We start from the raw sequence: 26,322 nt of genomic DNA on the forward strand, positions 1-26,322 counted from the left end.
CTCCCTCAGATTTTGTCTTTAAAGAAAATAATGCCCAGTTTTTTACCATATCCATAAATGACCTGGTAAAGGGAGCGAAGAGCAAAGTAGCAAAGGCTGCAGCTGATGCAGAATTATTTAGAAAATATTAAACTACAGCTGAAAAGAAGTGCAGAAATATTTCGTAATGTGATGTAGCAGAGCAATAAGAAGTCAAGTTTTACATTAAATTCCACTTCAACAAATGCACTACACAGCGCCTCAGGGGAAAAAAATCTATTTATAAATGTCACAGGCTTCAAATGAACTGTTTTTACTAGGAAACGAATCTCAGAGCCTGAGATCAGGGCTCCATGGTGGGCAAAACAGCAGCAAGAATTATCAGAATTAATAGGAATATATAGAGAAAAAAAAGCAGAAAACATCATTTTGCCTTCCTATAAATGCTTCTTAAATACGGTTTGCACCCTGTATCATAGAGATAGCCAGAAAAAAATAGGTTCTGTAAACAGTGACCAGGTATGGAAAGGCTCCCATATGAGAAAAAAACCTAACCAGATTAGAAGCAGGACTGGCTGAAGCTTGGAAAGGAGACAGCAGAGGGTGGTGACAGCTCAGTCACATCACAGGTGGCCTAGAAAGGTGAAGAACAAATCTCATTCCCTGTTTCACTTAACAGAAGTATTCCCTTTGGTCAATTAAAATACCACCTAGTAGTTTTAAAACAAACAGCAGGAAGTTTTGGTGAAGTTTTCTTTCCAGCGCATGTATAATTAAATGTCATCGTCACAGGATATTGTGGAGATCAAAGACGTGGAGACGCCCACCAAGGGATTAGATAAATTCACTGCAGCTGAATCCACAAGTAGCTGCTAAACACAGGTGGATGGGAAGCTCCTAAAGCTCTGAAAGCTGGATGCGCAGTCCAGGAGCAGGACCATTACATGTTTTTTCTTCCTTAGGTGTCGTCAGTTGACCAGTGTCAGAGCGAGAGTGCTGGACTACGTGACTTGGCATGGCATAGCCAAGTGGGAAAGCTGGGTCACAGCAAGGCTGTGATTTTCTGGAGTTCATCTGAAACTTAGGTTGGAGCTGGGAACTGGCTTCACACCCACAAAGCATCGTATCAGGGATACAGCAACCCGCAACTGCAGTTTGCCTGCACAACTGTGTGCCAGAGTTTCACTTGCTGGTCTGGAAATGAACCAGGCAGTAAAAGCAATTAGCAGTGGAAAGACGCTAGACAGCTGTAATTATCTAAATGCCATCCTATTAACCATGTGAGAAACTAAATCCTCACAATCACATTCGTTAGTAAATGCTAACGACAAACTAACTGCATGAAGTTTCATTTGATTAGGCAGAAGAATTCCACTCCAATATGATTATGTTACACAGAATGACCTAAAAAAAATAATAAATAAACCCAGCCTGCCTCAGAGAGCAAATGAATGTTAATACTAGCAGACAGGCAGAGAAGCCCTGCCCTTGTGGGACAAGGCTGCTCCTGCTGCCCCCATGTGCTACCAACAGCACGGCCAGGCTCCCTCAGCTGATGGCAAACGTTCCCATCTCCCTGGGGCAGCTCCTGCTGCGGATGCCGAGTGCAAGCGGGACCGAGCCGGTCCAGCTGCGGCACGCTGGGGTGATTCACTGCGTATTAGCCCCATTTAGAAAACCCTGCAACGTCATAGCGAGAACAGAGAGCGGGCAGCGGGAGAAATATTGTTGATGCCTCTGCTGTTTTTCACCCCAGGGGAACAACGTGGTTCAACGGATGGGGCATCGGCGTAAGTGGCATGAGCGCAGCCTGACAGCCGCTTACGGCAGAGGCGCCGGGTTTTCGCCATCCCTGGCACCCCGTGTTACGAAAGTGCGTCACCAGCCCCTACGCCAGATGCGCTCGCTCCTTCCTGCAGAGCACGAGGAGACCTACACATAACGATTTGTACAGAGCTGTGAAAGTACCATGGCAGACATCAGTTTTCAGGGCAGGCTGCCTCCTTGGTACCTTTGCTGTTTCCTTTATTGAAATACTGATAAAAACAGGATTTCCTGAATTCATCTCTACCAAGCACCCACAGATATTAGCTAAGAAGAGCAGGTCTGTGGATAGATGGAGGAGCTCACTGCACCTTTGTGGGACGAGTGAGGGCAATTCCAGCACCAAGCCGAACCCCACTGCATCTATAACGACCACCATTTCTAGATATCCAGGTACTGCAGTGGCAAGCATGATGCCAATGTCCGGACGCAACAAAACAACATCCATACATTATAAAATGGACCACGAATCACTGTCCATCCAGATCATGAAGCCCTTCAGAGAAGACATGTGTGCCTCCAGAGCCTAGGTACCACAGTGATGAGGACACGAGGAGAGAGTAAAAGCCTGCACCAGAGGGTCCGTTTCCAACATGAGTTACAGAGTGTGATTTGTTGTTGGCTGAAACTGTAATCGCCATTTTTAAGCATGGGTTCCCTCCATACCCTTTTATTCTCAGGCAGATGATGTGGATTTCTGGTGTTTGTGTGATTTTGCCCAGTTGTCCAGTTTAGGAGATTCAACCCCCCATGAGACCCTTCAGGCAAGGAGGCAGAAAGGAGAATGTAGCCTCTCCCAAGAGGCCATACTACATTTCTGTGTGGGCACAAGTCCCTCTGAAGCCCATGAAAGCTGCCGCCTGCCCAGTAGAAGGGCCCATAGGCATCATCTCACCACTCTTCTGCTCCCCAGCCTGACTGGTGGACACTGCCTGTGCTGTTGGCAACCCGGGGACAACCCGTGCACAGAGGCCACAGGGCAGGCAGGTGCCCAAGCACCCAGCTACTCCGCAACCCCATCCTGTCACAACACTGCAGGTGATTTCTTTATATATAATCAAATAAATCAGAAGGTTATTAGATTAGAATTAGCATTCACTAACACAATTGATTGTGTGGATTTAGTCATCTAAATGGTCAATGGTAGGACGTTTGGGTAATTATTGCTGTCTAGTGATATTTCTTCAGCTAATTGTTTTTATTGAATGACTCACTTTGATGATGCAGCTGAAACTAGTGTGCAGCTGGGCTCCCGAGGACAGGCTTGTATCTGCCCAGACCACCTCCCAGAGGCTTCATCCTTCCCGTAAGACAGCACATTCGGGTCCCTCTAGACGGTCCTTAGGCAAGGAACCATTTGGGAACTATTCCTGCCTCCGCCAATGCAAGCTTGATCATATGTGGGACGATTTCTCACAGCAGCTCACCCCAACAGGGTTAAAAAAACCTGAGCTAAACTAAGCTGAAGTGGGGTTTTTCCAAACTCCGCTTGAGTGGGTGCCACCTGTGAGGGCAGCAGCACAACAGCCCACATAAGCTGAGATATTTTCTCCTCCACCCTCTAAAGCACACCCCACCCTCACCCCCATGAGCAAAGCCCCCCCTAATGCTGCCCTCCGGAGAGGGGCTCTGGGCATCTCCCCACAGGTGTCCCTCACCACATTGAGAGGGACACAGGTAAGATTCTGCCTGCACAGCACCATGCCAACGTAGAGAGCTGAGAGCTCATGTTAAAAGTTTTCCCACCTGGAGCTGCCTGGAAAAGCCCAAATGAGCAGATTGCTGCTCCAGCAGCAAGAGTGTACTCATGCCTGCTTCCTTGTCATCAGCAGCTTCCTCCAGGTACGAGGTCTCCCAGGACCACCGTCGTGCTCCCCAGCATCAGTAGCATCAAAGCAATGTTCATCAGAGACCTCTAGATGAGGCAGCTGAGGGAAGGTACCAAGGGATACAGGAGTGGGACTAGGTCTCACCATCATGCTGTGCCTGAAATTGGGTGATCTGGCTTGGTTTTAATTCTGCTATATGTTGTCATTCGAGATCAGCTGAGCCAAACATATGGAAGGAGTCACGGAGACCGTCAGACAGTTCCCAACCCAAAGGGGAGCAGGGGGGGCTGCAACCCCAGCCCAGAGAGCGGGGAGCTGTTGCTCAGCCCCACACGGGAGGGCTCAGCCTTCTCCATGGTCACGCAGCCTGGGGGACCTTGAGGTGACAGGGACCTGACGCTGCTCACTAGGAAGGGTGGGAGAGGGCATCTCACGCCCACAATCCACAGATGCCCTTTTGCTGTTTGTTGCCTGCACGCATCCCAGATGTCTTACAGAACTGTGGGACTGCACAGGCGCACGGCTTTGCCGAGCAGTGCCAGGAGCCTGTCCCAGGCAGAGCTCAGAGCACAAACGTGCCAGTGGGACAGACGGACACCGCCACGACAGGAACAGCAGAGAGGTGGGTGAGCGAGGACTCTCCTTAAAAGGGAAAATACGAATATAACATGAGGGACAGGGTGTTGCTTTATATACGTAGAGGGTGAGAGGCAAGGTAATGGTACAGCCAGCTGACTCCTGCAAAGGGTCGGGTTCCTGTAGGCTCCTGGGAGATGAAGATACTTTGACTACCATGTCTTCTGCCTCCCAGTTCTACAGGGGCAAAGAAGTGCCAGCTGGTGAGGATACAGGAGGCACCTGTGACGGCCACGGTGGGATGCTGGGCTTTGGGAAGCAGGGGATGCAGCCAAGAAAAGGGCTCATGTCTGTGGATGCAGGCAGGAGAAGAATTAAATAGTATGACTGTGAAACACTTGTTTCAAAGTGGGACTGATATGGCTTCTCTGCATTGCTCTGTGCAAAATCACCCCCTCCCATCTCACTTCCCTCGTTGGCTTTCCCACAAACGTGTTTCAGAGCCTCCATGAATCTTCCTATCTCAAGCATAGAACCAAACCCATGGCCCTAAGTCTGCGTTGCCAGAGGTCAGGGTTTTCCCAAGCAAGTTATATTTTTCCCTGCTCAGAAATCTGGTCTGGGAAGAACTCAAGGATTACATTTTCCCCATTTGTCCAGTGTTCCCGGACAACGAAGGAAGGCCGGCACCGTGTGCCCTTGGGGCTATGCCGTGTGCAGGCCCACAGACGTCACCACGGCTCACGCACAGGACAGAGAGTTCGCAGAAGAGCTGAATTTACTGCCTGTGCACAAACCGCCTGTCCAAGAAAGGCAGGAGCTTATCCCGGAGAGGTATTTCTGTCTGGGAAACACCACAGCCATGAGTTAGTAAACAACACCCACGAAATCTGAAGAAATCAGAGCCCTAAAAGGCATACACTAAATGGGAAATCATCCCAGGAATGGATACAGTCTCGGAGAGTGATAAATTTAAACCTTCCCCAGGCTGGAAGATCTGCGTCCGTCTCCATCTGCTCCCCCTTCCTCCCCAACACGGCTCCAGCAATGAATCACCAGCCCCGGCATCCTCTGAAAGACGTGCTGTTGCTTCCAGTTCCCCTTTACTACGTGCAGCTCAGGTACCACAGGACCGGCAGGATCAGTGACCCTCCAACCCGGGCGGCAGAGGTGAAGCAGCCCCACAGGGCGGCACTGCTTGTCCCCTGGCGCCCGTAAGTGCTGGTGGCCCCAAACTGGCTGCCAGCCATCACCTGCCCCAGGAGCGGTCGTGCTCGGAGTAAGCAGTTGGCTGCACAAAAATAAACAGGAATATGAGAGAGCAAGAGCTCTGGGAGGAAATGAGGATTCTATTATAACCCGGTCTGGAGAGCCTGCATCCTGGCAGTGCAGGAATACCCGGAGCATGCGGAGCACGGGGTGTTTGGAGTTTGGAAGAATCTGCATTTAACCCCCCTGAGCCTGCATTTAGCCTCTCTCAGCCTGTAAACCAGAGCTCACCTAGCAGTCCTGTCAATGCAGCCTAAATCTTTGCTGTCCCTTGGAGCTCTTCTCCCAGCTTGCTCTCCTCCAAAGAACAACTGCACTACCCCAGGCACTGCAGCCCCGCTCTCGTCAACAGCCATCGGTATGGGTAGAGGATGGACGGGCTGGACCAGGACATGGCACCAGAAGCACATCCAGTCCTTGGCAATGCTGCGTGCGCTCCCTGCTGGCACTGCCAACGCTCCAGCTCCGAGCACAGCCCTCAACCACTCCAGAAAACAATGAGGTTAAAGCCTTAGGAACTTGGGGAGCAGAGCCCTGGAGTGTTCTGCACTTAAAGCTGAGCCCCCCCTTAGCACCTTCTCGGCAGCAGCTGCTGCTGACACCCATCGTCAGCCACAGGCAATTTGTTGGTGATCGATCGGGGTTACCCCTCCCAGAGCCCTGTGGTCTGCTGGGCTTTGGGGCTCCAAAGGACTTTGACCGGGAGAAGGAGCAGGGAGCAGAGAGCCTGCCCTCCTCCAAAGAGGGTGCGCACAGGAGGAACCGACCTCCAGACAGACCCTCGCCTGGCAGTCCCAGGGCTTTTTCAGGAAGCATCCAGCCAGAAGTTCATCTTCCGTTGGCTTTTTTTCTTCTTTTTTTTTTTTTCTCTCAGGGTTATGCTCTTGGTATTGTCTAGTATTTCCTGCTTCCTCCCCTGGCAGCTCCCCTGCTAGCTCAGACACACAGCTACAGCACTCGCTGCATTAGCCCCTGCGTTTGCCACATCCGTCCCCAGGGAAATCCCTGGGCCCCCACGCAGTTCAGCTTCTAATTAAGGCTCGCCGTGTGTCTGTCTGCTGCGGCGAGCTCCCACTGCTCACAGAGAAGCAGCGTACTGGCTTTTTGTGTCTGTCCACGATGACTCGCACCCACCAGCTGTAGGGAGAAGGGTTGCACAGGAGTGCGAGGAGGCTCAGAGCAAACGGTGTGCTCTCACTGCCCCTGCACAGCCTCCCGCTCGGACAACTCAGCGTTAACTCAGTTCAGGTCTTTGGTTTGCTCAAAATATCACCCAGTACCACTGGGAAATTTGTGTCCAGATCCAGCTTCGAGCCTCTGGATGCATAATGCGAACAGAAAGGAAAGCACCTCCCTCCTCGGCACGGCCCCGCTGGCTGCCCGCGCTCGGCCTCTGCCAGGCAGAGCTCTCCCTCCCGAATTCTCACCGGGTCGGTTTTCTGCACGGTCCCGCCATGCCGCTCTCTCCACATTTGCAAGGCTCCTCCTTGCTGGGAAGAACTAGAGACGGTAACATTACCAAATGTCACAGTTGCTTGCAGGGGGAAAGTCCCTTTTTAATCATTAGCGCGCTCCCAGTTCATATTTTCCCTGTCAGGTGCTTCCACTTTGTCTGCAACCACAGAGGGGGCTGGACCGGTGGGGAGCAACGTTACTCGTATTGCTGAAGGGAAAGTTGTCCAGCAAGCTCAAGAAGCCTGGCTCTGCCGCTCTTCTCTTCCCCCAGCCCGAGTCTCCTCTTTCCTAAATGAAACACACGTGGCAGCAAGCTCTGCTGCATCAGGCAGCGAGCATCAGCTTCCAGCTTCGCAAGCAACGCGCTTTAACAAAACTTCCACCTGAGAAATGGGAATAACACCAGGGAAAACTTGTCTTCCAAGTGGTAGGCACTTTCAAATGACTTGCCCTGTATTTACCCTTAAGGCATAACAATAAAAGCAGTTTAAATGGATACGGTACATCTCATCCCTAAGGATCCCCAGAAATGCAATGAATTGATATATAAACAGCCCACGGTTCACACAGAGAAATGCAGATCTTTCCAGGGACGCAATACATCACTTTAAGAGATGCCAAAAATAAGCTGCAGTCTAAAAATAAAAGCAGAGACTAGTGTAGCCAGCCAGAAGTCTGGGACCATTAGACTCCGGCCGGGACACCCTAGTTAACTCCATTTCTATATCTGTGGGACATGGGTAGGATTTTAAACGCCTTAATTTGGACTTTGGCTTTATGTGCCAAAAATTATTCCCCGCACTGTTTGCTTGGATATTGTATCAGCTCAAATAAGGCGGAGAAATGCTTCCTACTGCATCCACCATACTGCTTTTTGGAGCATCTGGCTGTCCCATAATAGCCTCCGATGAAAAAGTCTGAGGAGGTAGGGATTCAGGCCACGTGGCACGTGTATCACCACCGTCAGCCCTCATCCCAGCTGACAAAAATGGACTTTGCTTAACTTTCCTTCTTCTTATTTGGCCATTTTTTTTAAAGCTTTCAAATTATAGTCATATTATTATTATAAAGCAGGAGGGAAATATGTTTTCCTTGCTTACCACTGGACTAATTGCTTGGAGCTGCCTGGTTCTTATCTCTATAGCAGCTCTAAGTGGGAGCCTGAGATGTGTGGATTTTAATTGCAAAATGTTATCAGAATGATAATGTTAAGTGTTCCCTGGCTTCCATCGCACTTTCAATGTCCGTAGACTTTTGGAGCAATAAACCGGAGTCCTATTCCAAAGGAGTGTCTGCACGTGTGCGTACACATGTAGACAGCAGCTTTACTGCACCAATTTGCTTTGCTTTGCTTTTGGTTTCAACTGCCTGGGCCAAGATCCTGCTGGATGTTGTGAACCACCTTTCCCGGTACGTTTACTGCAAGCCGTGCATAGCCCTGGAAATTAAATGGGAGGAAACGGTTAATAGGTATCTGCAGCAGCAATCACAAAAGGATGAAGTTGAGGGACCAACTCTGGTAAATCAACAGCACCACAGCGACAGCACTAGACGGTTCTCATGATTAGTGTGGCAATCAGGAAATTACAGTTTAATGTGTTTGCTGGAGGAAGCAGCACGAGAATCTTTCATGTACTTTAAAAACTGATTAAAACCCTACTGCCCCTTTGCAGCATTCAGGCACGCAAGGCTGCTTCTCCGCGCCCTGCCAGCTGCTTTCTGCAAGGTAGAATAAAAACAAACATCTCGTCCCCGCAGCCCCGCTGCCCCGCCGACTGAGTGCTCAGGGCACCCAGAGCGGAGGAGGCTTTTGCAAAATCTAGCCCTTAGGTATCAGGTGCAAAACCACCTCTTGTGGCCTTTTACATTGTTATAGTGACTTTTCGGCAGTCCCTTGGTCCTGCAGTGCCCGCTGGACCAGGCAACGGAGGCTACTAACATAGTCCCAAATGCCAAACTGCAGAGAACCTTAATCTCCTCTCAAGCTGATGAGCAAAAAAACATGCTCCTGTGAAATTAATACAGACACAGCAGAGGTATTAAACCAGAAGGCACAAGAGGACAAAGAGGGTTCAGTTTGGCGCAAATGACTGCAGCGTTCATAAAGCTTTGCTCCTGTTTCAGCAGGGCTAACCCCTGTCCCAGCTCTCTGTCCCCGGGGGTCATGTCTGAGCCTCCCAGAGCTGCAACACCTGGGTGAGAGGCCACCTAGGAAATCAGAGGTGTGACAGGCTCCACCCTATATCCAAAAACCTCATATCCAAAAGCCGAGTTTGTTTCTTTCTACTTTTTTTTCTCTTGTGGACCGTGTAGAAAATTGTATAGAAGAACTGCTAAAATGTGTTAACTTTCAAAAAAAAAAACCAAAAAGCCAAAGACAGTAGCACAAAAAGTACCTCAGTAGCACAAAAGCAGCATCAATGACCTTCACTCCTGCTTCAAAACCTTTGCTTTATACTATCTTCCATATGCCGTCCCTCTAGGCAAACATTGTACGATGAGCTGTGAGGGGTTACAGAGAAGACAGCAGCTTTATTTGTTTTAATTTTAACGAGGGTTGCGCTTGCCCCTGCATCTTTACTGCATCCCGCCCCTGCTACTTTACATGTACATGAGGGTTTAGGGCAGAATCCCTTCTCTATCCGTGCTTTTTGGCTGCCTAATACCCAGGGGTGCTGGTCCATGTCTGGGCCACCCCCCCCCCGCCGACACCCCGGGGCCGGGCTGCGGAGTGGCAGCATCTCCCTGGGGCAGGAAGTGGGCTGGGGTTGGCCTCGGCGCCACTTTCCATCCAGAAAACATTTTCCATCTCCTTTCCGCCACCTACAACTAACTGGCTGCAGTACTGCCGGGTTAAAACGCAGCACACAAAATAAAAGCACCTCGCGTGCCTCCGAAAAGAGGTTTCTGCTGGCAAATGCTTGCTAAAAATAGCCCCGCGTTTGCCTGCGAGAGCAGCTGGAGGTCGCTTATAGAAGGAGGCAAAGAACTCACTTTGCTGAATCTGGTTTCCAGACATCGCAGTGGGGACGGGGAGTTTTAAAGTTTAATTTCTGCGTGGTTCTAGCAAAACCCCAACCCGAGGCAGCCGTGGCCGGGCTTGATTCCCCTGCCAGTCAGAGCAGGAGCTTGCTTTCTAACTCCCAGCCTCCCTTTTTTGCAGGGAAGCGGGTAGGAGGAGATTCATTTGTTAATTAAATTTCCCCTGGCGATTTACATTAAAAAGGGGAAACTGTTTCAAGAAGCTCGCAACACTTTCATAACCCTTAACCTATAAAAGAAAAGAGTTGTATGGCTTTTTTCTAAACCTGCCCAAAAGCACCAGCGGGTTGTCCCAGGCCAAGTGATGAATAACGAAAAAAAGCCCAGGAATGGGCCAGCTGGGCTGAAAATCAGGAACATCTGCTCACGGAAAGTCAGGCGTTCGCCCTCTCCTCTGGCTCCCCCTTTCATCTTTGGATTTTTCTTGTTCAAAGGGATGCCATCCAATGGGAAAATGACAAAAGGAAAAAAGCACAGACACTGTTACTCAGCGAAGCCGGCAATAGTTGCAAGAGAAGAAAATTTCTTCATGGGAATCCCCCACATCTGAGAAGTAGAAGCAAAAATTCACCAGGGAAAAATTCAGTGCTGTCAGCAGACGATGCCTTTTATCCATGTGGGAGCCTGCATTTATCCAGTTGTCACTACCCATGGATGCCACGACAGCAGTAAAGAGGAGCAGAGAAGAATCATTAGGAATGGCCAGAGGAAGTAAGAATAGAGGCAGAAAATGTCATTTCTTCTTTAAAAACGTTTGTTACCTGTATGTACTTTCTGAAAGAGGCCTGTTTAGTCCTGGAACAGAAATTGTGTGTACAGGAGTGGCGTAGAATTCTCCTGTTCATTCCTGGTCCCACTGCACTGAAAACAGAGTGAAAACTTACGCACAGCAGAGAAGGGAAATCCTCTGAACGCCGAGGCAGCACCTGCACACCTGCAGGCGTCGTGACACCATAACACCAGTCATGTGCAATACTAACCTGAATCTCTCCAAAAAGCCATTTTCCCCGCCAAAATAATAGCAATTCCCGCCAAAGCAATAGCAGGGAAGACATGCGGCATGCTGATGCAGCCTCAGCATCGCTCGGGTGGCGTTTGGTTCCCTGAACTTTCAGCATGACCTCGTACCCTGGACTGGCTACAAATTCCGTCCCTGCTATCAAACGAGCGCTGGTTAACGACTCCAAAAGGGAGTCCCTCTCACCAGCCCTCGAAATGATCCTCACAGGGTCAGGGATCTGCTGCAGATGAGGGCGATGGAGGAGAGCTGTGGTGATACGCTGCACCTCATGGGTGGTGGGGCTCCTCCGAGTGTGATGACCACCACTTTGTATGCTTACAGACTGGCCTTCTGGCCTGAGACATCCCACGGCTCCTCGTACGGAACAGCAAGCGGGCGGGAAAGTCAGGAGGGGACGTGGGGTGCAATCAAGGCCAGCAGTGCAGGTGGTCCCCAACGCGCCAGGACCCCTGCAGCGTGCAAGGGGACCCTGGTGCAAAGAGCCCCGTGGTGTGCAAGGGGACCCTGCAGCGTGCAAGGACCCCCGCAGCGGTGCGCACACCCGCTGCCCTGCCGGGGAGGGGGCACCGGGAGCCCCATGACCGGGCAAGGCAGGGAAAGCCCCCCGGGAAAGCCGGCAAGGGGCAGCAGCCCGGGGCGCTGCAGGGAAGTACCGACGGGGACGCCGGGGAGGCGAGTACTTCCCCCTCGACGTGGAAAAACGCCAAGTCCCCTCCCGGGCCGACCTCTTCCCTCCCCTCCCGGGGCGGCGGAGGGGAGGGAAGGGGCCGGCCCGCTGCGATCCGCCCTCCCTGCCATCGCCCGCGGCGCCGAGCAGGACCAGACCCGTCGGTCGGGCTTTGAGTGGCTGGAAATTCCCGTCCTCGGCGGCTCCTCCCCCGCAGAAATCCCCCTCGCCGGGGTGTATATGCCCAGCGCCGCCGCCGCCGCCGCTCACTCGCCGCCAAGCCGGAGCCCCGCCGCCATGATCAGCGCCCGCCGCCCCGTCGAGCCGCCGGTGATGGAGGGCTACGAGCAAGCGAAGAAAGAGCGTCAGGGCGGGTTCCCGCTCGACGACCGCCACGACAGCGGCTTGGACTCCATGAAGGAAGAGGAGTACCGGCAGCTGGTGAAGGAGCTGGAGGACATACGCCTGCAGCCCCGCGAACCGCCCGCCTGGGCGCAGCAGCTGACGGAGGACGGAGACACGTAAGTCGGGGGGGGGGGGGGGATCGAGGTGGAGGGGGGGGAACTGGGATAGGGACGCGGGTCGGGGGGGACGCGGCAGGGTGAGGACGGGGACAGGATGTGCTGCCGGCGGGGAGGCGCCGGGCTGGGCCGCGGCGGGGCGGGGAGGGCGGAAAGTCCCTGGAGGGGCGCCAGGGCCGGGCGGCTCCGCGGCGGCGGAAAGCCCCGGACGCCGAAAGCCCCGGCTTGCGACACCCGCCCGTCACCCTGCCCTCGGACCCCCCCGGGGGTCTGGGGGTGTTTAACGTGGCGTTTAGGGGGCTTTTAGCGTGGGTCGTTTAATTAATTTTCATTTTATTTTTTCCCCCCTGCAGTTTTCTCCACTTGGCGATTATTCACGAGGAAAAAGCTCTGAGCCTGGAGGTGATCCGGCAGACGGCCGGGGACCGTGCTTTCCTGAACTTCCAGAACAACCTCAGCCAGGTACTTTCACCTCCACAGACCCAAATCCGGATTGTACCCCCCCACCCCCACAAAAGCCCTCTGGGAAATTCCCTCCCCAAAAGTCCTTTTAAAATTTTCTTTTAATTGGTGGATAGTAAATCAAAGCCTACATTCAGGGAAGTCCCCAGCGTTAGTACAACGCTTCCTCTCCTCTGAGAGTGCCATTTAACGCCCGCATTTTTCAAATATGATGCAATGGGTTGCATCCCTCTTTATTGGGATGCTAATGATACCCTTCATATGGATTGTCTGTTCAGTATCCGGAGAGCCCTGAGTGCATCACTTCCAGACTAAAGGGCAACAATGCAATATGTCGGGAAGCGTAAAGAACTGAGTTTCTGGGGGGTGTTTTTAACTGGGGGGCACAAATCACCAAGCGGTCAGGGGGTCTGTTTGTCCAGACGTTGCTGCCAAGTTTGTAACTCACAGGTTTGCCTTTTCTTTTCTGCCTGCAGACTCCTCTTCACCTGGCAGTGATCACCGATCAGCCTGAAATTGCCGAGCATCTTCTGAAGGCCGGATGTGACCTGGAAATCAGGGACTTCCGAGGGAACACCCCCCTGCACATTGCCTGCCAGCAGGGCTCCCTCAGGAGCGTCAGCGTCCTCACGCAGCACTGCCAGCCGCACCACCTCCTCGCTGTCCTGCAGGCCACCAACTACAATGGTACGGACACACTGCTGTACATCTGTGTCGGTGTGCTGTACCAAGGGTAGAGCTGTTGTCCCGTATTGCTCAAAGATCTCTGGATAGGTGGAGAAGGATCGTTATGCCCCTTTGAGAGTTGAGGAGTCCAAAGCACACAGCAGTGTCCGACTTCTTTAAAGTGTCACTGTCTTGTAGGACTCCTTACTGTTGATTACTGGCTCTCATGGCTTTGAATTTTGCATTTTTAGTGCACTTTTGCAGTGCTCCTTTTTTTTTTTGGGTTAAAATAAGTTGCAGTCAAACACCAGAATAAAGCCTCTAATAAGTCTTTCCAAAATCCAACCCTGTTATTCATACTTACTGGAAAGCTTTTTTGGAAAACACCCTTTTGCCGTGGATAAATTGCAGACTGTCCTGTAATCTTGACTTTAACTGAATAGTAGGTTAGACTTACTCAGATTTTCCCTTCATTTGTGTTTTGCAGGACATACGTGTCTCCATTTGGCATCTATTCAAGGATACCTGGCTATTGTCGAGTACTTGCTGTCCTTGGGAGCAGACGTAAATGCTCAGGTATGTAACCTATACCGTGAATTTAACGGAGCAGGGCTGCGTAGCCATGAGAATCAACAGGTCTGGCACCGTCTCTGGCTCTCCTAACATGCCAAACCTTGTCTTATTTTCACGCAGGAGCCGTGCAATGGCAGAACGGCACTACATTTGGCTGTCGACCTGCAGAATTCAGACCTGGTGTCGCTTCTGGTGAAACACGGGGCGGACGTGAACAAAGTGACCTACCAGGGCTACTCCCCCTACCAGCTCACGTGGGGAAGAGACAACTCCAGCATACAGGACCAGCTGAAGCAGCTGACCACAGCCGACCTGCAGATGTTGCCAGAAAGTGAGGACGAGGAGAGCAGCGAATCGGAGCCTGAATTCACAGAGGATGAAGTAAGTAGCTATTTGCACCTTTTCAAGAGAAAGGGAAAATCCTGCCCTTTGTAGTTTTTTTTGGTTGGCACCGCTCTGATGCCATGCTCCAGTGGCCTCTTACCTATATAACAGATGGGTATAAATAACCCATAAAGCGAGGTTACGCTGCCAGCCATCAGCAAGATGGCAGTTGGGGCAAGCATATAAATAGATTACATTTAAGAATAAAATGGAAAAAAATTGCACAAGGGAGCGGAGGTTAACTTCACGCAACACGAGTTCTGTTGCTGACACCTACAGAACCTCGTGAGATAAAATTCAAGTTAATGGGTGGTTTTCTCCTCCCCAGCATTTGTTTTTGTAACATGCTCAGTGCTGCGAAATGGCAAACGTAACCATTTCAGTGTAGAAATTTTATACGCTGCCGAAGTCGGGGCATGCAGAATTTGGCAGTTATCCCAGAGTGGATACAATAATCCCAGTAAGAGTTTTGCATTAACAGCCTTTTGTTTTTTTCTTCCAGCTTATATATGATGACTGCCTTATTGGAGGACGACAGCTGTCATTTTAAAGCAGAGCTTTCTGTGAAAAGAAGTGACTGTGTATATATGTACAGAAAAAGGACTGACTTCCTTCATTTAAAAAGAAAGTCGCAATGCGGAGGGAAAAACCAGGAGGGAAATACTACACTGCCCAGCAAGGAGCATGTAATTGTAACAGGATGGTTCCAGGTGTTTAAGTACAGGAGTGGGATGTGTAACATCAATAGAGATCTGTGATTATTCACACCACCCGATAAAGAGCCACGTAGCCCATCTTCTCAACCCTACGAAGGTAGCAGGCTACGTATCCAGCCTGCTAGTTACAGAGAGCTATCTCGTGGCGTTAAGTCCCAGGAGGAGCGCGTGTCCTCTCGTGGCAAGGCAGGCTCTTACCAAGACCCCATCGTCTCGGAGGCTGTGTGTGAATTTGCATTGGGCGCTCCCTGGCCTTACTGACCGACCTCAGCTGCTCTCGATGGGGCGTCTCCGGCGGAGTCGTCAAACCAAGGGACCGGTCACCTCCTGGCTGTTAGGAGAAAGTAGCAATAATGTTAACTGTGGGCATTGGAAACTGTGTGTTTCACACCATGTGTGTCATAATTGCTACACGTTTTAGCAATTGTATATTGTGTAAATACTGTACATTTTTTGTTTATAATTATTTTGGTACATGTGAGATATGTATTTATTAAAAAAAGTCAGATTACCCTACCTGGTCTGTGAAGTGGTTCATGGCCCACCTCATTGTCCCGAGAGACATGGGAATCCACCTGGTTTGCTTTTTAAGAAACATTTAACACCTAGTAGGTCGATGGGGTCACGGGCTCAGGGGGTTTTGGTGGTTCCCCTCAGCAGTGGTAAGACATCGGAGCAGCTCGCAGCTCCCAGCCCTTCTGCTGCAGCTAATTTTGGAAGCAGACGTAGGTGTCGTTTCCTGCGCCCGTTGTGGCTGGCGGGTCAGGGGGCTGGGATTCCCCCTCCATCACCCAAACACGGCACTAGAGAAGGGGGTTTTGAGGCCGTCAGTGGCAGCACCCACCCACCCGCCCTCGTGGCACCTTTTTTTTCCAGCTCCGATACTCGGCAGCTCTTGCCAGGACTTGCCGGGGGAGGCTGGAGTTTTGCTGCTCAGCCCCGCACCCGCTCACCCTCTCATGTATCACCCGGCTCCGGCTCCGGTTTGAACTCGGACACCTTTGGATTTTCCAAAGGGGATTTCCGCGGGAAGCGGGAGCGCACGCCCGGGAACACGTGCTGCTGCCTTCCACCCCTGAAATACAGGCGTGGGGCCTCCCCCCGCCTTCCCCGCTGCGGGAGCCACAGCTCTCCTTGTTCCCTTCACAGCGGTGGAGGATGTGGTTTTAACCCGCTCCAGTTATTCCTGCGTGCTTCTCTCCGGCGTTCGGGCAGATGGAATCACTTTGCTCAAATCCTCGCCCGCTCCGGATTTTCTGTTGGCAGCGTCTCGCAGCGCAGGACTAATTTTAGCCCCGGATTTTAGCCCGTTGTGTGACCACGCAAAGGGTGGGTTGTGTGAGGGGTGACCGTGCCCCGTTCCTTCTGTGCCGTAACCCCCTGGACGGGGACGGTGTGCACCAGAGCTGCTGACGCAGGACCGAGCTCTGCCAAGAGCGTTGGCCAGGCGACTTCTGTGCTGCTGGCACCCAGCCCGGCTCGGGCCGCCGGAGAAGGCCATGGCTCCAGGTTGCACAGGGACACCCATTCCCATTTTCCGCCCTGCTCTTCCCCAGGGGTTCCTGACATACCACCTGCTCTAAGGAGGGCTCTCTGGTATGAGGAAGAGCAGCACGGCTGCCTGGGTGCTTCCTCATTTGCATGGGAGCCAAAGGCCACTGTGGAAAGGATTATATAAAATTGTCATCCTGAGTCATTTTTATTTCCTTTCCACTCTCATCGCATGAGCACAGCCCAGGTGTACGCGCTGAAACTTCCTTCTGTCAGACAGGGCCATGCCAGCATGGCAGACCTGCAAAGTTTTCCAGGCGTGGAGCTGGGTGAGAATCTGCCAAACCCTTCTTCTCCGGGCCTCACCCTGCACCCCGAACGACCGCTGAATCTGAGCTGGGGATGGGGACCGGGGGGGCTCATCCACCTGCTGCTACAGGTTTTTCACCAGTAAAGAACCCCAGGTGACTTTCAGCCTTTCTTGACTAAACACGATGCTGTCACGGTTAGAAATAGAAAAGGCAACGTTCCTCTCATTAGCTACATTTAATTCCCCCCCCCCCATTCAAAACAGGAGCTGGAAATGCTGTCAAGGCCCTGCAGAGGCATTCACCAGCTATAGATATCAGTGTTCTGGAACTGCTCGGGTACACGGCTGGACCTGGTATGCAAATATTTAAATAGATACCATCTGAATGCAAATACTTTTTATTCGAAGGCCAGAGGGAGGAAGGAAAGTGCAGTTATCAGTAGTACCAGGTCGGCTGAGTAGTTTCGGAGGCAGCGGGACATTCTCTCCCGCCCATTGCAACATTTAGACAAACAGTATCTTAGGAAGCTGCTGCTATAATCTTGCAAGAATTCTATAATGACTTAATAAATTAAGCAAATGCTTTAATGTACAAGGAAGTTTTGCAGCTAAACAAATCATTGCCCAGGTACCGCATGCTGGTTACGCTACTGTTTGCCTCCCCCGGTCATGCAAAAGTAACCAAGTATCGTACGTGGAGGAACCGCAGGAAAAGCAAGTAGGACAGAGATTAATGTGAGAATCTGTGTTTGTTAGCAAAATAGGTCGGGGCATGGTGTGTATTCATGCATTGCTAACGTGGGGCTATTCAGTGCAGAGCTTTGCCCGCTCGCTTGATGATATAACAAGATTGACTGCTGTAGGTCACCCCCTGCACCCCTCCAGTTTCCAAAATGTGCCCTTAACTGCTGCACGTCCACCCTGTCTCTGGATTTTCCACACTTATGCCTTTAGAAAGACCTTCTGAGAGTGGTTTTGGTGATAAGCTGCCTTCATGCTACCTTCTTGGCACTCTGGCAGATGTGTTGCACAGTCGCATTTGTAAGACTCGGAGCAAGAACTCCTCACGCGTTTATTCTGCCAGCATCACTTTTTCCTTATTCAGCTGCCCCGGCTGCTATTAGCAGAGCATGCCAGCTTGCTCCTGCTCGTCCTCCTCCTCGCCTCAGCTCCTGACAACGCTTCTCTGTGCCAGCTCAGGGTTCAAAATTCTCCCCCAGCACCTTCGCCACCCTCCCTAGGTGGCTCAGCAAGCTTCAAGAGTAGCCCTACTGCTGCAGATCAAGGTCCTGTGAAGTTCCAGTTTCCTGACTCTGACCCTCTCTCCATTAGCCTCATTCCTTTCCCCAGCTCCTGCCATGCCCATCCTCTGCTATTGCTGTCCTCGCACCCATATCCACCCCTGCCTGCTCTTTTGTCCCTTCCACGGTGACCACCTTTCAGCAGGTCCCCTTCCCTCTTCTCCTGCAATGCCAGCTCACCATGAACTCACTCACACCTTATGACATTGCACAGCATGAGGCTGCATTTTTGTTTCCAGCCTTTCTGCGCTCCCCATTCTTGTAAATCTCTTTGATAATCCTGCAGGGATATTCCCATACTTCCTTATATTGCGCACAAAGAGCTGAACTCCCCGTTTCCTCCCACACCCTCCTCTTCCTCCTCGCACTCCAGCTCCCTGCACGCCTCCCTCGCCCGAACACAACCTAGAGACCTTCAGTCCCTGCACTCCTGCCTTTCACCTCACTCAGCATTGGCCCTGGACTTCTCAAGAACCTTATGGGGGTGACAGACAAAATGCAAGGGGACGGTAATGGTGGAGAGCAGACCCCAAGCCCTGGCTGCCACACAGTAAATTGTGAATCCTTCTCCTGCATCCACTGCAGCTTTGGAAAGTGTAAAAGAAAGGGCAAAAGGCAGCTTTGCACCTCAGGATGCGTGCAGAGAGGCTGCGTATCTCCCACCGGCTCCAGCGCCAGCCTGACCTTTGCAGTCCGGAGACAAAGCCCTCCCCAGGTCTGCTCGCTCTGCTGCTCTTGTATGGTGCAGCGTGCTCCTCTCGCCCAGCCTGGGCTGTGCCGGCTGTTTGACACAGAGGTGTGGGTGTCTCAGCCCCCTCAGTGGCAGGAGGTGGGATGGGCAGCTCCAGGAGCTGCCTGCCGGTGGGCTTGGACACCACGAGGGGCCACAGTCCTAACCTGGGGGCCTTAACTCTTGCTCTCCTCCCCCTCCTCCTTCAGCCCTTTGACATTAGGAAGGGGGTCCCTGTTGACTACTTGGCATTTTACACACTATAACTACGGAGCCAAGGGACAGTGTTTACCAACCATGCGCCCCACACCCAGCTGGTGGACACATCGACCTGCCTGTCCCAGCAGGACTCGATGCACCACAAGGCAGTGGGGCCACCAGGACCCTTAATCTATGCCCCGAAGTGGCAGCCCCACTGCTACTGGCTTTGCCCCACAGCTTTAATTCAGATTTGGATGAGCAAAACGGTTGAGTGAGGAGAGGAAAAGGTGGAACCATCAATCAAACCTGAGGAAAGACACAGTGATCTCCGAGGAGGACGAAAAGTATCATTTGTGACTTATTTTAATAGAAAATCTTCAATGATGGTGGACTGCGGGCCAGGCAGGGTTCCAGCACAGATCATTCTTCTGCAGAAGCTGAGCTGTGGAAATAATTAAGCATCTGGTTGTTCCTAGAAGAAAGAACTGCACAAGGGAGTGCAGGGATGGTAGGGAGGACCCTCTCCCTGGGCGAAAGCCCGCCCTCACTTCAGGGGGGTGGAGGAAGGGCTTTTCCAGTGTTGCTCTGCTCCCAGCACTGGTGTGGGATCCTGTGGGGCGAGGGAGCTGGGAAGTCCTGTGCCCTGCCGGGATCCTGTGGGGCGAGGGAGCTGGGAAGTCCTGTCCCCTCCCGCCAGCCGAGACGGCACGCACCACTAGGACGGCCACTGCACAGCTTGTCTCCAGCAAGCGCCTGTCACAGCTCTGGCAGCTCTCGCCTCCCCGTCCCTTCAGACAGCGCTCTGAAGCATTAACATGAGGGCCAAAAGGCTGCCTTTAAACACCGACACATTTATCATGCCGCAATGTAAGAAGTCCAGAGGGGTTGAAACAGAAAATCCCCCAACACCCTGGAGGTTTGACTGCCCTCCCTCCCTCCCCGTGCTCCAGCACTCAGATTTTCCCAGGAACGTCTCCTTGTCCAATTTTCCAAACAAGACTTTCCAGTCCCTGCCAGAAGAGAGGTGGGGTTTTCCCCGCTCACTCCTTTCTGCAGTTTTACCCCGTTACAGGAGCCACAAGCGGCAGCACCGGGCTCCATTGCCTCTCCAGCAGCTGGAGTGCGGCCTCTTGCCTGCCCACCGCCAGCCCCAGGGGCTTCCCTGCTCCGGAGGAACACGCCTTCACTCCTGTCATTTAAATCCTTTTCTCATTCTCAGTTTCAGTGCATTCGGATTCATTTTCCTGCACATCCTACACGGGAAGTGTAGGATCCCTCACACCCCTCCAGCTGAAAGCAAAATATGAGCAAAGGTGTGCAAAGTGCTGCAAGAAAGAGCCTTAAAAACGCAAATATTTTTTAACACACATGCACCCAGTGAAGGGCACGGGGCCGCAATTACAGCGCAACACTTAGCTCGGTTAATTATTACCCCTGGATTTCAGTAGCTTGGAGGAGGGAGTTTCCCAAGGCCCTGCAGAAGATCTGTGCGAGGGCTGCTGCTCCGCTTCGGCAGCGCTCCTTGTTTGCACTGGGGATCACCCCGGGGGGTCAAGGGAGATGCAGATTTACACACCCCCCCTGCCCCGAGGAGCCCTGGTGGGTGTGAGGAGCACCGATGTGTGCCCAAGGCCATCCCGTGGCGTTCGCTCATGCCGCGTGGGAGGACCCACATGGTGCCTTTCCTCTCTGCGTGGGAAAAGGACGCAGCACGTCTGAGCTCGGCGTGCCACGCTGAGCTGAGAGGGACGGAGAGTCGTCGAGGATGGCCGCCCGGCCTGTGCAGCACGCAGAACAAAACCACCCTCTTCTTTCAGTTTTTTTCTAAGTGGATGGGTTTCCATTCCAGCGTGCGTCAAGGCTGATGTTTCTGGATTTCATCCAAAAACTGAGATCTGACTCGTGGCAGCAGCTTCTCTGAGACGTTTCGCCCCAGCAAACAAACAAACCTGCCCTCCCCCAAGTTGCATGGAGGCTCCTGACCCCAGGGTTTGCCGAGCGTGGCTTGGGGAAAACCCTCCTGAGGAGGGGGATTCACACCACCCACTCACCCCCCCAAGCACACTTGACCTCCCCTTCCTCTCGAACAGCCTATGAAATTTCCCGAGCTGTAGTAAAACAACCAACATCGTCGGTCTGTCCATCTGCTCCAGACCTCTCCGTGCTCCCACCCGTGCAGCCCTGATCCCAGCAGCAGGAGGCTGGAACGCGTGGTGCCGAGCTGCTGGACTACCCCACCGTGGCAAACAGCAATCAAACAGCATGAGGGCATGTTCAACAACTGTGAAATGGCAAGAAGGCCGAGGGGAAAGTGGCAGTGGTGCCACGAGAGTGCTAAAGCTAGGTGAGACAGCACCGTCAGCAGACACGGGTCCAGCAGGTTCACCAGGTCCACTGCTGAGGTCGTCTCATCCCCTTCGCAGCCCAGCAGTAGCACTTTTCACACAGAAATGCTTAAGCTTTCCCCATGGCATCCTCCCCTCTGGCTCTGTCCCAGGGGAAGGGAGGTGAGCAGGTCCAGGAAAGGCTGGGACTTTTGGCCAGGATTGCCTTCTGCCTTCACCTTCCGGGAGATGGCACGCAAAGCCAGTTTCCCTTCTTCCCACAGCTGATTCCCAAGGTGATCCGATCACCCGCTTCCCTCTGCGAGCCACTCCTTTATCTGAGGGACTTGTGGAGTAAGGAACTGATAACTCTTTATTTCCTTTTTTGAGAGAAGTCCAGGCAGAGCATGAAAGGGAAACCACGTAGGTTGCTTGGCAGTTGGCTTCCTTCCATGAGCAGTTCCAGGTACACGGTGTCAAGGCCAAGCCTCCCTAGGCATGGTGCTCTGGGAAGCCTCTTCCCAAAAACAGCTGTGCTGAGGGGCAGAAGATGAGAAGTGCATCCATGCACAGCACAAAATCAGAGAAGAGCATCTCAGTAGGGCACACAGCAGCTCCGTGCCACAAGTAGAACCACAGAGATTTCTCACAAAGGCTTGTGTGTGCAGAAAGCATGAGCCAATGAGTGCCAATATCTCCAAATTTTCTGCTTCAAATTTAAGAACAAGTGGAATAATTCAAAACAGCCAATTTTTTCCATTTTGCAAAGGAAATGTTTTGCTCTGCTTTGTTTCAGTTAGAAACACTGTATTGTTTAAAAAAATCACATGATTACAAGCATCTCAGAACTTCCCAACTGAAACAGATTACTTCTGTAGACTCAGAAAACAAGAATTTATTTCACTTTTTCTTACTCATTGGAAACTTCATGTGTTTGTTTTCTCACTCACCTGAAATTTTTTTTTCTCCTAAGCTTTTGCGGTTGCAACATAACAGAATTTCCTCCCCCGTTCTTCTCCTGAGTCATGTGAGCTGGGCATACCTCCGACCTGGGGCTTACCATGTCGCCTCTGAAAAGCCAACCCCCAAATTTGCATCCAGCTGCCATCTATATAATAGCTATTAAACTCCTTGGGCTTGCACAGGGGCAAGCCTTCAGTTAGCCTTACAGCTAGCAGCCTTCCATCAGGTCTGCTTGGCTGCCTCTCACCGTCGCAGCATCCACCGCCCTCCGCATGCGTACATCCTCTTCCCTCTACCCATTGACTCCATTTTTGGCTGCTTTAAATAGACGGAGAAGAAAACTCAGCTCATGGGAGGTGATGTTTCCAAAAATGATCCTGAGGGCACTCTTGTGCTGAAAGTTTTGGGCCTGCAAATCAATGCGTGGCAAGCATACAGCTTCTGCCAGGTGAACTGATGCTGATCCTGACACCAACCAGTGTCCTGCTGCCAGACATTTTGCCCATGACTTGGACCGTGCCTAGAGACTTATTCAACCCAAGGCGTGAAGCCAACGCACATGACCCAGGGAGTGTTAGGTATTTCCCACGCAGATGCTTTCATTCAGCAATAAAGCAACCACAGCTCGGCGTGCCCTCTTCCTGGAGGCAAGTCCCTTGCATTGTAAGCATGTTCGTCATGAAACACCACTGCACATGGCTTCTCAACATCACCTTAAGAAAAATGTTATCTCTGCAGCCGTTCCTCTTCACTGAGTTTACAGCTGGGCCATTGAATGCCGTCAATAGAAATTCCATATTCCCTGTAAGCACAGGATAAAGACAGCTCCGTGTAGCCTTATTTTTGCTTAACGGCACATGCAATATCATCTTCATCTCCAGTCTCCACAGCATCTGAGTCCTGTCTCTGAGGATAGAAAAGAAATCATTTGGGAGCAGCGTCCCGCCCAAGCTGGGGTGCGCAGGTGAACGCCATGTCAGTGAAGATGCTGTTGTGGCACAGGGTGCTGGCACAGCACAAGCGGTCCTGTCCCTCAGTGTCCCTTCCCACATGTCTGCCAGGGAGCTTTTGCCCCAGGCTGGAGATCACCCTGGCCCAGGGCAGAGGTGAAGAAGGATGCAGCACTGCTGGGCCCCATCGCAAATGGGGCTCTTAAGGGTGAACTAAAAGGCAAGTGTGCCTCTATCCCTGGAGGTGTTCAAGGCCAAGTTGGATGAGGCTTTGAGCAGCCTGGTCTAGTAGGAGTTGTCCCTGCCCATGGCAGGGGGGTTGGAACAAGGTGATCCTTAAGGTCCCTTCCAACCCAAACCATTCTATGATTCTATTATTCTAATGATAAGGAAGACTTTTTTATCATGTTTCATCACCATTTAGCCCAAAGAGCAGTGCTGCAACACTACAAAGCAATTGCTGTTTGCTCCTGGTGGCAGCTCAGTCCCTGTCTGGGGCCGGCCATCGGGCACAAGTGCTCCTGAGGTGAGAGCCCGCGGTCGGAGCAGGAGGTGTCCCTGTCCCTGCAGCACTCTAGTGCCTGGCACCCCAAGCCCTACCCCGTTAGCTGTCGGGGACCTACTTCAGCAAACCACAGGAGGAAGTCAAAGACAAAATGTGTGAGATCTGTGAAGCATGCAGGGCAAGGTCCCACCTAAATCATCGGTCTGCCGCTGGCGTGTGGAAATCCAGAGTTCAGGGCATAACTCACCAACCCTGGATGTAAACAGTCATGACAATCGGAAGAAAGCAAGCTTCAAAATGAGAGCAAGCACTGCAAATGTCACCCTTTAAAGGGTTAAAGCAGAGAGGCACCATGTGCTTTCATCCTCCACCAGAGCAAGCAGGAGCTCACCACCTCTGAAGTGAGCCTCCAGGAGCTCTTCAGAAAGGAAAGTGCAAGCAGGGGCAGAGTGACTGAGCTGCTTTGCATGGGATTTCATTTTACCTTTTTTTATGAAGCCGTGGTGAGAAAAAAGAGGCAGTGATGGTAAATGCAAATACCTGCAAGACACCGAGGCCTCAGCAGGGAACCTGCTCAGCTCTGCCGTCCCTGAGCACAGGGGTAAGGGACCTGCGCGGTTGTGACTTATGATTGACAGGGATCTTGGTGCCCTGACTGACTGCTCTCCTGTCTGGGAAGTAAGTCCCTTTATCCCATCAACATCCGTTGGGCTTTTTTTTTTTTTTTTGGCTGCTACTCAGACGTGATCAAAATATGTAGTGAAGATCTGCTTTTAAAAGTGAGAGCTCGACACGCACAGCTGCCTTTGGCATTACAAGAAACGCAGAAGAAAGAGGAAATGATCTGAACTGTGTGCATGCGGCATGAGCTGTGTCAAGCTGCAGATAGGACGATTCTTCTCAGATGTAGGGCGGCAGCTACATCGGTGTCCCTCTCCTCCTTACTGCCGACAGCTACCTTATTTCTTGCACAGCTGTAATCATACACCTAATGGACTTGCTCCTGCACAAACCCAGAGCATCTCCCTTTTGCTAACCGGCAACCTGTTGGGCCCTCTGTCCCTGTACAGCACCTCACAGATCTCGTGTGCCATGTCACATACGCTGCTGGCATGGTTTAGAGAGTCCCCAGGAGGGGCCTCCGTGAGAGCTGTGTGCTTCCAGACTCTGCCAACCAGGGCTGCAGACGTCCCGGGAGAAAACCTCCCTGTGAGAAGCCAGAACAGAACAGGCTGATCAATACCAAAGGAATGAGGGAGAGGAAAGGAAATGTTTTTGCTAGCAAACAGCCAGCGATTTAAATTAGGAACTTCAGTAACAGCAGTGAGCCTGACCGAACGTGGTATTAGCCTCTCAAAATATTTGTAGTATGAATGCTGTGAGTCCCCAGCGGGGAAAACTGAGGTACAGATGCTGGTTTATGCAGCAGCACAGGAGGGCTCATCCTGCTCCTTAACAGCACCTAGGAAAACAAAAAAAGTAAAAAATCACGTCTACTTAAAAGCTCGTTTTGTTAAGAACAGTGGCACATGCTGGCAAGGGCCGGGGCTGGCTCCGTCTCTGCTGCTCGCCATGTGTGTGGCTGGGGCAAAACCCCTGCCGCCCCGTGCAGCTCTGCTGCTCCTCGCCCGGGCTGGCTACACACGCACCTCGGGGCACCGCAAACCAGCAGATGTAAAATGCTGCCACAGGACATGGAGTCACAGCCCGCACCGGGCTCGTGGCCCGTAGCATCTCTGCCCCGGCTTTGGGCTGTGAGCTGCCCAGGGCAGGGACTGCTTTTAAATAGGTGTTTGCAGAGCTGCCCGGAGAGCCTGTGCTACTGGTCCCCTCCTCTGCGGAGCCACAAGGAATATGAACCGGTAAAACCAGTGCCTACAGTGTTAAAGAAGTTGGTGCTTCCAGCTGAAATGTACCCACTTTGATGTCTGCTGGGACAGCCAAGATTTGGGCTATCGCCTGTGCACCAGGCCTCCCTCGTGTGCTTTCGGCTCTACTAAATGAGCAGACTTCTGCCAGCCACGTGCAATAAAGTAAGGTAAAAGGCTGTGGACTCCAGTACCCAGAGCTACGTGGAAATTCAGGAGGATTTCTTGCTGGGCGGGCGGCAGCCCTGCCGTGCCTGGCGGGTTTCACCTTTGCTCAGCCCTGCTGGCAGAGGCACTCTATGCAAATGCCATTCTCTAAGCTTTCACACACGGGACTTTCAAAAGGTTCACGCTCTTCAGAAAAAAATTTATAGGATCAGATTTTCCTACGGCCCCTCAAGTCATTTTATTAATCACCGGGACCATTCTCAAACGACTTTCGACATTGAGAAATTCCAGTTAATCACAGCCTGCCCTGCTACCACCTTCTCAGCATCAGATGGATAAAGAAATGATGCGGCGAGGACCTTAGTCACACTAACGCTGCTTCAAGGCTGAGCCGGGGAATGGGACATGAATCATCTTTGCCTTTTCTTTCTTTTAAGGGAAATAAGAGAAGAGGACTGCTGCTCTGAGGGTAAAACGCATAATAACAGGTCTTCCTGTTTCCTTCCCATCTCGGGTCCCTGCTGCGT

The 26,322-nt window shown here is 52.0% G+C and overlaps 1 protein-coding gene and 1 long non-coding RNA gene across 3 annotated transcripts; one reads left to right on the top strand and one right to left on the bottom strand.

The window, feature by feature from the left end:
• Nucleotides 1-5,401: 5,401 nt before the first annotated feature.
• On the bottom strand, nt 5,402-10,980 carry LOC134515082 (uncharacterized). 2 transcript variants are annotated; one of them, XR_010070866.1, is made up of 5 exons: nt 10,736-10,980; nt 10,546-10,618; nt 10,343-10,397; nt 9,329-9,434; nt 5,402-8,370 (listed from the first exon to the last, which is right to left on the bottom strand). It is a non-coding gene; the product is annotated as an uncharacterized LOC134515082 (long non-coding RNA). The 2 variants fall into 2 exon arrangements; XR_010070865.1 differs by having other exon boundaries at nt 10,343-10,618.
• A 799-nt stretch (nt 10,981-11,779) lies between these two features.
• NFKBIA (NFKB inhibitor alpha) lies at nt 11,780-15,500 on the top strand. The gene is made up of 6 exons (XM_063333651.1): nt 11,780-12,183; nt 12,537-12,645; nt 13,122-13,332; nt 13,799-13,887; nt 14,005-14,265; nt 14,771-15,500. Exons 1-6 carry the CDS (start codon nt 11,903-11,905, stop codon nt 14,816-14,818), a joined length of 999 nt encoding a protein of 332 aa, XP_063189721.1. The 5' UTR covers nt 11,780-11,902; the 3' UTR covers nt 14,819-15,500.
• The last annotated feature ends 10,822 nt before the right edge of the window (nt 15,501-26,322 follow it).

Source organism: Chroicocephalus ridibundus, chromosome 4, assembly GCF_963924245.1.
Source record: "Chroicocephalus ridibundus chromosome 4, bChrRid1.1, whole genome shotgun sequence".
NCBI classification, from domain to species: domain Eukaryota; kingdom Metazoa; phylum Chordata; class Aves; order Charadriiformes; family Laridae; genus Chroicocephalus; species Chroicocephalus ridibundus.